This window comes from Notothenia rossii (assembly GCF_949606895.1).
Source record: "Notothenia rossii genome assembly, chromosome: 12".
Lineage (NCBI taxonomy): Eukaryota > Metazoa > Chordata > Actinopteri > Perciformes > Nototheniidae > Notothenia > Notothenia rossii.
The window spans coordinates 7,297,773-7,309,500 of record NC_136911.1 but is presented as its reverse complement, the minus strand read 5'-3'; the positions used below and the strand labels follow the sequence as shown (position 1 = coordinate 7,309,500).

Below are 11,728 nucleotides of genomic sequence, written 5' to 3'. Positions count from 1 at the left end.
TCTAGTGTAAATATGACGTCACGTTCTCGTTTTAACTCTCGTTGGAGCGGCTCGGAAAAAACATCTACAGCAGTGACATGATGCAACATACACATTCATGCAGCAGGATAATAGTAAAACACTGAAAGGGAACATTTTATTGCACCAGGAGCTATCTTGGGACTTTTACTGTGACAACGTTGACTTGCCTGTGAATAAAAAATAAACCGCAGTGTTGGTGATCTACAGTGTTGTCATTCTTCTTTGAACAGCAAGACCACTAACACCCTATTTCAACAATCACACTCCCTGTCATTGACATAATTAATAGATAGTTTAGCTTCTCACGATCATTTGCTGTGGCCCACTGATGTTAACGATCGTAACTGAAAGGCTGCCTGCCAAACGTAAACATTCAGCCAAGTGACTTGCAAACTCTCGCGAGGGGAGTTTGACAGGGTATTACTCAAAAAGCACACGATAAAAGTACTTGATTGTACTTGTGGTGGTAGTTCAAATAGTACTGAGTCCAACAGTACATCTTTCACTGATAACTTATGGCAAAAAATGATTTTATCTCTCATCAAAGATGGCAGAAAACATGCATTATTGTACTCTGCATGGGAGTTTGACACGGTATTACTCAAAAGGTACACGATAAAAGTATTTGATTGTACTTGTGGTGGTAGTCCTAGTAGCACTCTGTCCAGCAGTACCACTTTCACTGAGAACTTATGGCAAAAAATGATTTTATCTCTCATCAAAGATGGCAGAAAACATGCATTATTGTACTCTGCATGGGAGTTTGACAGGGTATTACTCAAAAAGTACACAATAAAAGTACTTGATTGTACTTGTGGTGGTAGTTCAAATAGTACTGAGTCCAACAGTACATCTTTCACTGAGAACTTATGGCAAAAAATGATTTGATCTCTCATCAAAGATGGAAGAAAACCTGCATTATTGTACTCTGCAGGGGAGTTTGACAGGGTATTACCCAAAAAGTGCACGATAAAAGTACTTGACTCTACTTGTGGTGGTAGTCCAAGTAGTACTGAGTCCAACAGTACATCTTTCACTGAAAACTTCATAAACTACTACCGTCAGCGCCGCTTCTCGGCGATTACCGTAAAGACGCTATTAATCGCGCACTCAAAAATGCGAGAGAAGGCTGAGTTGACCGCAGTCAGGGTGGAGAGGTCAAGCAAGCGAGGGAGAGAGAGCGCAAGCAGAGAGCGTCTGCTTGCGCACGGAGCAGGAGTTTTATGAGAGAAAATATATTTCTCTGTGCTCAAAAATGTTCAAGTGCGCGCTCAATCACATTTTCTATGCTCAACATGTTTTATTGCGTGCTCAGGATAGAGGCACAAATATAACGCCATAGTCCCTCACCCATTGACTAGCCACTAGCCACATTCACACCTGATATCATTACACAGGACAAATAACACATACCTCTTTCATTGTGTTTTAGGGCTCCTTGTGAATATATAATCTTGTATTGGATTTTTTTTCAGTCAAAAAGTCTGATTGATTAATTAATTAATTTTTTCATTCAAATCTCTTCAAAGGTTTTCAATAGCTTGCATATCATGACACCAAATGACTCCAGGTCATTTGGGAATTGTATACATACACTGGAAAAGTATAAGCATGTTTTCCCCAATGTTTCCAACAACTTTCTCAAGAAATCTGACATTTTAATCTGGTTTTATGTGGTCGCCTTTAATTGAGACGTATCCCCTTTGGACATGTGTCAGTGTTGTGGTTGTCTACCATAAGCTGTCATAAACGTATGTATTATCTCATTTGTAGCCACATATTTCCATTACAAGTGAAATGTTTGAGGTTAATTATGAATACGTTGGTCAATTCTTTCAACCATGTTCACTTCTTGGCATTTATTTGCAACAATCCATAAAGGAATCCAAGAAAGAGGCTGCAGGACATACAGATGAGTAGTACATAGGATTTATTTGGTTTACTTTAACAAATCTTTCTAAGACGGCTCAGAAACACTGGATACATAAGGGGGTTTCAACTTGAATAAATTGAAGAAAGAGGACACTTGATCAGGCAGCTCAGCCAGGACACTCAGAGCAAGAGCCGCGCTGTTTTCCTGCAATGGCAATGTTAGAAAAATAAAAGAGAGTCTTAGCCAAGTTTGGGAGAAACTAGTTGACATTGAAGTGGGCATGTGTCTGTGATAGTCCTTTCATTAAGTCATGCTGCTTACTTGGAAATCTCTGAAGGGCACAAACTGCACAATGTCCCTTGTGGCGACAAGACCTCTGGGTGAACACAGCAATACATCATCACTGTCGAGGAACTCCATTTCGCCAAAGTCTGCCCCCCCCACGCCCACTATGATGATGGACATGGGGAGACGAGAAGCATTGACAATAGCCGTGCATGTCTGGTCCATGTCTGTGATCACTCCATCTGTGATAATGAGCAGCACGAAGTACTGCTGCAGATGGGGCGAGAAAAGATTTCAAACAATGTCAGATATTAAGAATACAAAGACCGTCTTGTTGGGATATAATCTTAAAATTATCTTATGCCTAGTTTGTTTGAGAAACTTATAACTTACTGAGGCCACATTCTGCTGTAGAGCTTGTCTGGCGAAGCAGGCCGCATGGTTGATAATCGGAGCGAAGTTTGTGGGGCCCGAGAGCTTCAGCTGGGGTAGACACTGCCGGTAAGCCTGCACCACACCCTCTATTCCTGTAACACACACACACACACACACTAATATTACTGAACAACTTTAAACAACCGAAAACGATCTTGTGACCAAGTTCAACTTACCCACACAGAATGGATTTGATGGATTGAAATTGATAGGAAATTCATGGGAAACCTGTAAACATAATAGAAGGATTGCATTTTTTTGTTTTTGACAATTAAAAGATGCCGGTTAGGAAAACACTGTCACATTATTGTCCTTTTATCAATGATTTCATGTAGATTTACAGTGTACAATAATGTAATGGGTAAGACAACTTGAATCCCAAAGAGAACAATAATGTTAACCTGCCAGGTAGGAAAATAACTCTCACAAATGTGGCCCTTGAACTGATTTTGCAGTTCATAAAGTATACAATTAGACATAGATAACCGGACATGTGTGCTCATGCTATGCAAAGATATTTAAATCAAATCTTTCTTAACTAGTGTTAGACCATGTTGAGACAACAATTTGAAGAGCTTCAGGTGGTGAATCAGCCATTAATGCTATACAAGTGAAATTGTGCTTGTCCACAGCATGAGCTTGAATTATGTCCAAAATCAAGATAAGATTTTAAAAGTATTTTAGATTTTTTTTCTTACGCCTTGAGAGAAAGGTAGCTCGGCTCCAAAACCAAAGACAGGAAACATCTTGTTGCTACAAAGAAAGACAGGAAAATACAGGTGTAACGTTAATAATGCATGTTAAACAGGGAACATCATTCAGTAGGTTAAAGTTATACTAATTAAATCCTGTAAAGTATGATCATTGAAAGCAAGATAGAAATGTTCAAATCACAATAAAAAAAAAGTTGATATACATTGGATTTAAATGGCTTAACGTTTGCTCTTACCTGTCGTAGTCCTGGATGACATTCCCCACCGCCCAGATGGCTTTCAGGTATTCATTATATCCCTCAGGGTTGATAAAGTGGAGGGAATTGGGAACGTTGGGATTCCCGTTAGAGGCTGTGAAGTCAATGGCAATCTGTCCGGGGTACGACAGAGGATAAGGATCGCGATATGAAGAGCCCTATATCTACACAGTATACCAGGTATAGTACTTGCTACCTTGAAGTACATGTAGGCCCGTCCAAGTCTTATCAAATCAAATAATTAATTTGACTGATAAGACAGAACAAAAATACCATTATCAGAATCTCTACCCAAGGCTTTGCCATGCAAATAAGCGCCACATTTATCTCACAAGCCAATCAGATCAGGCCCTTAAACGGAGCGTTTCAGACCGAGGGTGAATACAGGTATACTCAGATAGACATTATGGGAACAATCATATTTTATTTTTATGAGCATTAAAACTTTTAAACATGTGCTAGAAGAAACCCTAAATACAAGTATGAACATTACATTGAGCATAATGTTTCCTTTAAAGAAACAACATCTTGTGTCTGACATTCGCAAACTCACAGTGAAGTTGATTTGACAACCCCCCATGATATAATCCAGGAAGGTATACTGCTTCTCCACCTGAAAAGGAAAAACAGTGATGCAATACAAAAACAAGAGTGGTAATAAATGTATGTATTTCTGGTTGTCTCACGGCATGACCTTAAAATGTACAGTGAGTGAGAAAATATACTGAAATCAATATGTCCTTATTTATAAATCATCACCTGGCAGTTGTTGATGCAAATGATCCCAGAGTTTTTATAGTTCCTCTTCTTTGACTTTTTTGGATGAGTGCACTCAAATTCAGCCTGCAAGTAGGAACACCAATGGTATTTATGGCGGTTAAAATAACCAATAACAGGTATTTTTTGTTGAATCAAACACACAGAAGTCTTACCGCAGAAATGCGTGTTGCAATTTGCATCTCAGCTAGTGTTGCTGTAAAGCTGCCGATGAGCTGATGGGAGCCGTTGACGTGGTGGTCATAACAATCCACCTAATGACAAACAAAGACATTTCCAGTAAAAAAACAAAAGCCACTCCACAAAAATTAAAAACTAAAAAGGCAGCAGTCATAGTGCTTAGAAACAGTTGTAGGCCTATTATATGGGATGTAGATAGAAAGTCTTTCTTTAGACTACCACTGTTTACTACAATAGAAAGTGTTCCTTGTCATAGAATTGTTTCATACCTCACATGCAAAACATAGCAATCACATTTCACTCTTGGTTATCAATGTTAGAAATAAATGCCTTTGGAGTAACTCAAATGAGTTCAGATGATATAGCTAAATGCACACCTTTGGGTGGAGACGTCATGAATCATGCGTACACACACATACCACTTATCCAGCTGGGTCGCCGCGTGTTGTAATTATGGGAGCATTGTAAGATGAAAAAAAAATGCAAATACAAGATTAGTAGGTTAAAGGACCATGTGCAACAAGCTGACCTTTTTTAAATAAAAAAAGGGCAAAAAGATCTACTGAGAATACACTTTTTGCTAACGGGTTGCATATTCTCAAGCTTACAAACTCCAGGCATTCCAAATGCACGACACCAACAAATGAAATGCCACTCTTCTTTGGCAGGTATTTTAAGTTTTTTTTATACTTCTTCTTTCCTTTTTGAGTTACAAAGTATCTGACATGTAGCAGTATTGACTGAAATGGAAAATCAAATTACCCTTATAGCTCTCTCCACATCTCCTCCACAGAGGGATAGCAATGAGATGGTGAAGGGTCTCCAGACTGGGTTTTGCTTTTTTTTGACCACCTGCATGAACGGGTTAAAAAGAGCCAAAGGTCAGTAAGGACTCCATGCAATCAGAGAAATTGAGTTTGAGATAAAAGTGTGTACCTCTGTCCTGTAAGCCAACTGCCACCCAGTTTTTGTCTGCTTGTAGAATTCCAGGAAAGGGTCGGACCACCACAAAAACTAGATAATAATATCCAAAGATAGTTTTTAAATAATATGTAAAATAAATAACGTCAGACTTTTTAAAATTACCTCCATTACCTTTTTGTCTAACCTGTTAGCCGACACCTCAAAGTTTGCCACTCTGTTGTCTATTATTTCTTCAGCACAAATCTATTAATAAAAAGATACCACACATGAAAAGACAATTGGAGTTTTGTGCATAAAACATCAGTTGAGAAACTTTTCTGAAAGGGAGAGCCTCAATCGCAGCTAAGGCACTGCATATCATTTCTAATGAGCAAAGAGGCCACTCACTGTGATGGTCCCATGACCTGCAGGTCTCTTGTCATTCAGAAGTAAAGGTCGGGTCATCTGCCTGCTTGAAACAATCTGGACACAAAATACCGCCAGTATCACAGATAAGAACATTACAAATCTGGCAGGACATCACAGTACACAGTGACTCTCACCTGACCCAGGGTACACTCAATCTCCCCCAGAAAATCATCATCAGTCAGGCTGTGGCTGTCATTGTCGATGTCATACACACAAAACTTTAGCCTCTGCACCATCTCAAAATAGTAGTCGATCACAAACTTCTTGGCAAACTTTGGATTCAGGCAGTTCAGGATCATCTCTGTGCGTCCAAACTGGTTCACAAATCGAGGGGGAAAAATGCATTTGAGATCAATGTAGGTGGGCGAAAGCAAATGGCTTATTCAAATTAAGGCTTTAACTCTGATGACCATGACCTAATACAAACCTCAAACCAGTGGGAGCCTGAGGTGTTCATGTACAAGGCGCACAAAGGGTCTGACTTGGAGAAGATGTCCATGTCCATGAGGTTTTCACAGGAGATGGTCAGCTCCACCTTGGTGGCACAATGGTTGGCCGGGGGTGGCAGTGGGGCCCCACCTGAGGCCATGGCAGCTGGCTGTGCTAGGATGACAGAATAGCTACAGATATTGTCAGAAGTGAGAGTGACTAAGTATTTACTCAGGTACTGCACTGAAGTATTTCAATGTGTTGGGTTGTTTTATCAATCATTAACAGGTGTCACTCAGCATGATTGAAAATCTTAGCTTCTCCAACAATGCAACACAATAATATAGATAAGCGTTTACTGAACACAACAGTGTATGAGCAGCCTGTATCAAAATGGCAATACATTCAACAACTGAAAATAATAGACAAATAAATACTCAAACATAAACGGAATAAATTAGCTTCGAGATAATTAGTTAGTGACAGTTGTTGGTGTGCGGCGATGCCTTGAACGCAACCAAAACGAATAAGCCTACTCATTTTAAAGTGTCGAACAAAGTTACGCATATCATTTTTTCATTGTCAATTGAACACTTATTCAGACATATTTACCTGTTTAGCTGTTGAAAAATATGCAATTGTGCCTAACGGTGCCTCTGGTCGCTATCTGACAAGAACAGGTGGGTAACCAGGGGGTGGAACTGAGCTCGGTGAACGTAAACGTGTCAAACTTTTGCAAGCTGCTTCGCTTTAGAGGTTTAACTCGCTATTGTTAGCAATTGTGTATGGTTTCATTCGTGCTATATTTAAATGAAATCTTTGTAGTTCCACTGTGACGTAAAAAAACAACCGTTGGCCATAATAAAAAAGGTAACATTAAGACGGAACTATTACGAGTTTGGGTTGTTTCTTGTCGACTACTTACATGAAGGCACATATCTCCGGGGTGCATGCATGGTGCATTCAAGAAAGACATTTTGTAACAATAAATAGACATTTTGTAACAATAAATAGCGAATCATTTAAAAGGCTGTGACTACAATTAACATGTAAGACAATGCTGTTAGATGTAGGATTCTTAGGATAAAAAGAATGTCCTGATTTAATGTAATACATTTAAACTAAAAGTTAAAAAGGGTTTGTTGTGTTTTTTAAAGTTGTTACGCCTTTATAAACCATAGAGAGGAATGAAAAGTATAACATACTAAAACATATTACGTACTAAAATGTAAGATATGTAATCATTTTAAGGCAAATCAAACAATAACATATATAAATATGAGCTAAGAGACACTATCAACTATTATTGTCTTTTTGCAACCTTTTCTGTGTGTGCTCTTGAATGCCTCTTGTTTGTTTTTGCGAGCCAGCCTACAGTCTATGGGCAGTAATGACTACCTGACTTCTCATTATTGAAGGTTTGGGCTTTGACATGGCTGGGACAGTGCTAATCCGATGTATGAGCAGGACTTTACTATCTGCAGCTCATGGGGCAAAAGGGTTCAGAACCAGAGGGACAACCCGTTTCTACTGGACAACTTTTAGAAGGACTGCCATTGCTCTGACTGTAATTAACTTTGCTTTTTAATATACTTATCAGACGTATCATTAAATATGCATGAAACTGCTAGAATCGCTCACTTTCAGATGCCTTTATACACGAATTTATGGTTTGGAAGACCATAGTTGCATTGTTAAAGGGATTGTTTCTATGCTTGTTTGTTATGTGGGTTAAAGGGCAGGGCTTTACAGTGGGATAGCTGCTTATCCATACTGCAAGCTTTGTATTAGGATATGTCATCGCTGTTAATATGAAACAGGTTGGGTTAGATGAAGGAAGGCTGTGAAATTAAAACCTGCTGTAGTTCAATTTTTAAGCAGTAATTCAAACTCTCCAACGAATGTGGATAAGTGTTTAGCTGCTCTGAAAGTGTCAGGTTACCTTAGGTCAGCTGATACTGAGCATTGTAAACATTAGCCATTGGGCAGAAATCACCTTGAACCCCCTTCTATGGTTAATTTGTATGCCTTTTTTGTTAATATATTTCCTGTTTACAGAGTGGAAGAGCTGCATTCCTAGTGGGGCTTCCTACACTATCCTGTCTGGGATATGAGGCTTATCACAGAGTGCAGAGTTCAGCAGTGGTCCACGCTTTAGAAAAAGGTAGTTGGTGTACTTTGAAAGGTGTGAGATATCATTGAAATACATATTTAGTAATGGATTCCTGAATTCTCTGTTGTGTTTTGTGTTCAGAGGAGGTTTTGGAGCAGGCTGACTACCTGTACAGCTGTGCAGAGACAGAGAAGCTGTACCAGCTGCTGCTGCAGTACAAGGACAGGTAGGCGAGCCCCCACTAAATGTTATTTTTATTATACATTATCCTGAAGATTATTTTCTATATTGCCTGTAAAACGTCAGAAACTGGTAAAAAAAAATGCCATGCTCTTTCTAAGTGATGTTTTTTAAATGTCATCAGGTCAATCAAAAATACCCACAGATATTCACTTCATAGTATAAAGTAGATATCTCACTTTTATATTTTCTCTATTTCTCCCTTTGTTCTTGGCAGAAGTTATTGGAATGCCCCCCTACCTTCACTAAAGTTAAACATTTGTGCACATTATGAGTTTACCTTTTGAATTTGCATCATTGCCTCGCCCTTATTCCACCTACTTAGCACTTTTTACTTTTGCTGTTATTTTTCTTTTTCTTCTTTACTTTCTTGTAAAGCGCTTTGAGCACCAGGAAAAGCGCAATATAAATGTAATGTATTATCATTATTATTATTATTATTGCAGCGATGAAGCAGAGTTCCTGTGGAGGCTGGCCCGGGCGTCCCGGGACATGGCGCTCCTGCCCGACATGGAGGACAAACAGAAGAAGGAGCTGATGTTTGAAGGCTTCGAATATGTGAAGAAGGCACTCGAGAAGGATGAGAAGTGTTCAGCCGCACACAAAGTAAGAAAACTACGTTTGTTCCCACACACATCATGTCACACATGACAAAAAACGAACATGCAGGAGGTTGCCATTATGGTAAAGGTTCATTGGGGGATTTTGTTAACCAAACCATGCTCCTTTTCTCACACAGTGGTACGCAATATGTCTCAGTGATGTAGGGGATTACTTGGGAGTCAAGGTGAAAATTGGAAATGCTTACATCATCAGGGATCATCTAGAGGTGAGAGCACATTTGGGTTGTTATACATTATCAAAGTCATATTTACTGTGTTCTGGAGTGAAACAGGTTCCTGTCTTTTCTTCTAGAAAGCCATTGAGCTCAATCCCAAAGATGCCACTTCCTTGCATATTTTGGGTTACTGGTAAGTCATTTTTTAAATTGTATTTTGTATTATTTGTTACATAAAATATGGTAAGTTTACATTTACACTTATTGCCTTTTCATTCTGCTGTTCTCTGCTACTTGCCAAGGAAAAGATACGTTGTTGGTATCAGAGGACAGTAGAGGGTAGTATCCCAAAGAATGCCAAGATGACATAAACTGTGTTTGCATGAGACCTAAAGATGCAAATCTATACGGTATACTTTTTGGCAGGAGAAACATTATTTTTAAGTCACAAAGGCTGTTGTATTATTCAGTGAAATCTGTATGTTTTCTGTCTAATAGGTGCTTTGCTTTTGCCGAGCTGCCTTGGTATCAACGCAAGGTGGCAGCTGTCATTTTTTCATCCCCACCTGTGTCCACATATGAAGAGGTGAGTACTGCTCTAGTTACACCGCTGCTCATCTGTTTTGTGACTAGGGTTGCAAAATTCCAGGAATTTTCAAAGATGGAAACTTTCCACAGGAATAAACAGGAATTTATGGGAATAAACTGGGAATTTTCTAAATTGAAGGTTGGCTCTTCATAGGGAACTTAAATATAGTTGGGGAAAGTATATTTTAGCATAATCTTGACTAAAACAAACAGATGCCATTCAAGTACACTTGAATATCCATGCCATAGCACACTGCTTACTGCATGGCTATTGAGACCACACAAAGGTTCGCAACAGGCTCACAAATGTGAGAGTGGAAAAACTGGTTGGCATTCGGGCAAACCTAAGGCTCTCTGAGCCTGACACAGAGCCATCCTCAACAAGGCTGGACAGTGACACTGAAGAGGAAGAGGAAGAGTTGGATGTTGATGAGGCCCAGGGAGAGCCCGTTGACTGAAAGGGTTTATCAAAAATGCAGAGGATCGCTTGAAGGAAGATTTGCATGTTTAATGGGACTTTTTGGAGGGAGAAGGGCTCTTTTCATTTAACATTTTGAAAGGGACTTTATGGGGATCTTTGGATGGGGGGTGCATTTTTGTTCATTTTTTAATGAGTGGGGTTGGGAGGGATGAGTAATATTTAACTCAACATTCCTGTTTTCGTTCTAAAATGAAACAAATAATTGTTCAATAAAATAATTAAAACTTGTTCTGTTCTACTTAAAAATTATTTATTTTTTAAATAAATCTGTTGAAATGTCATGTTTTTTTGTTTAATTTTGCATCGAATATTTCCAAAATTCCCCAGCTTAACTTCCCATTGAAACTTTCCACCCCTTTGCAACCCTAATTGTGACTAACTGCGCAAGTGACAAGGTACATGTCACGTTTTTCTGTTCCTTTCAGGCTTTGCAATTTTTCCTGAAAGCAGAAGAAGGTAAAACAAGGGACATGACTCAAGTCACTGAAGCATTTAAGGAAAAACTGAAGCTGTAAATTAACATTTGTGTGTTTTTATCTTTTCAGTTGATCCAAACTTCTACAGTAAAAACCTGCTAATGCTTGGGAAGACGTACTTGAGCATGCAGGAGAAAGAGAAAGGGCTTCTCTTTCTAACCAGAGCTAAAGAGTACCCTGCTCACACACTGGAAGACAAAGAGGTACACACACTGAGGATTTTGGATTGACTGTCTTTTAATAACTAATCAACCAAGATGTTATATAAACTCAGATTATTCTCCAGGCAGAAACTGTGCGTGCTTATGTGAACATACTCAGATCAGTGTATTTGTTGGTTTGCAGGTGCATAAAGAGGCGGTAGAGCTCTTGAAGAAACTAGTATGAAGCCGGTACCTTCGAGTGGAATGATGCCTTTGGGGACTTTGACTGTTAATTATTGCTAGCTGCTTTTTCTTATTCAGATTTACTGATTATTAAAACAGCTTTTGGCCTTAACATATAGACTTTGGTTGAATCTGAATTTCAACATTGTCTGTGTATTTTGTCATGCCTGAATTCCTTGAATTAAACTGGACTTTTCAGTGAGAACATCATATGTGCCAGTGTTATGCCTATAGCGTGCTGGTTTACTTTGGTGGTAATAAAATCAAAAAATAAATTAAGACAATGAATAAACTGGCTTGTCTTCATTTTTTTATTTATTTAAGTAAATAGTTGGAACAATAAATTATATCAGAATTACTGGTC

At 38.9% G+C, this 11,728-nt stretch overlaps 2 protein-coding genes across 2 annotated transcripts; one reads left to right on the top strand and one right to left on the bottom strand.

Annotated features, from left to right (window-relative positions):
* Nucleotides 1–1,934: 1,934 nt before the first annotated feature.
* Nucleotides 1,935–7,253, bottom strand: LOC307026483 (copine-3-like). Its single transcript, XM_079661875.1, has 16 exons — nt 6,915–7,253; nt 6,301–6,493; nt 6,008–6,187; nt 5,853–5,927; nt 5,637–5,708; nt 5,478–5,555; nt 5,304–5,393; nt 4,517–4,615; nt 4,344–4,427; nt 4,138–4,197; nt 3,564–3,697; nt 3,313–3,367; nt 2,791–2,842; nt 2,573–2,706; nt 2,216–2,449; nt 1,935–2,098 (listed from the first exon to the last, which is right to left on the bottom strand). Exons 2-16 carry the CDS (start codon nt 6,460–6,462, stop codon nt 1,979–1,981), a joined length of 1,629 nt encoding a protein of 542 aa, XP_079518001.1. The 5' UTR covers nt 6,463–6,493; nt 6,915–7,253; the 3' UTR covers nt 1,935–1,978.
* Nucleotides 7,254–7,672: 419 nt separating this feature from the next.
* On the top strand, nt 7,673–11,725 carry rmdn1 (regulator of microtubule dynamics 1). Its single transcript, XM_079662254.1, has 10 exons — nt 7,673–7,869; nt 8,361–8,466; nt 8,557–8,641; nt 9,102–9,261; nt 9,395–9,484; nt 9,571–9,626; nt 9,932–10,019; nt 10,928–10,958; nt 11,048–11,181; nt 11,324–11,725. Exons 1-10 carry the CDS (start codon nt 7,735–7,737, stop codon nt 11,363–11,365), a joined length of 927 nt encoding a protein of 308 aa, XP_079518380.1. The 5' UTR covers nt 7,673–7,734; the 3' UTR covers nt 11,366–11,725.
* The last annotated feature ends 3 nt before the right edge of the window (nt 11,726–11,728 follow it).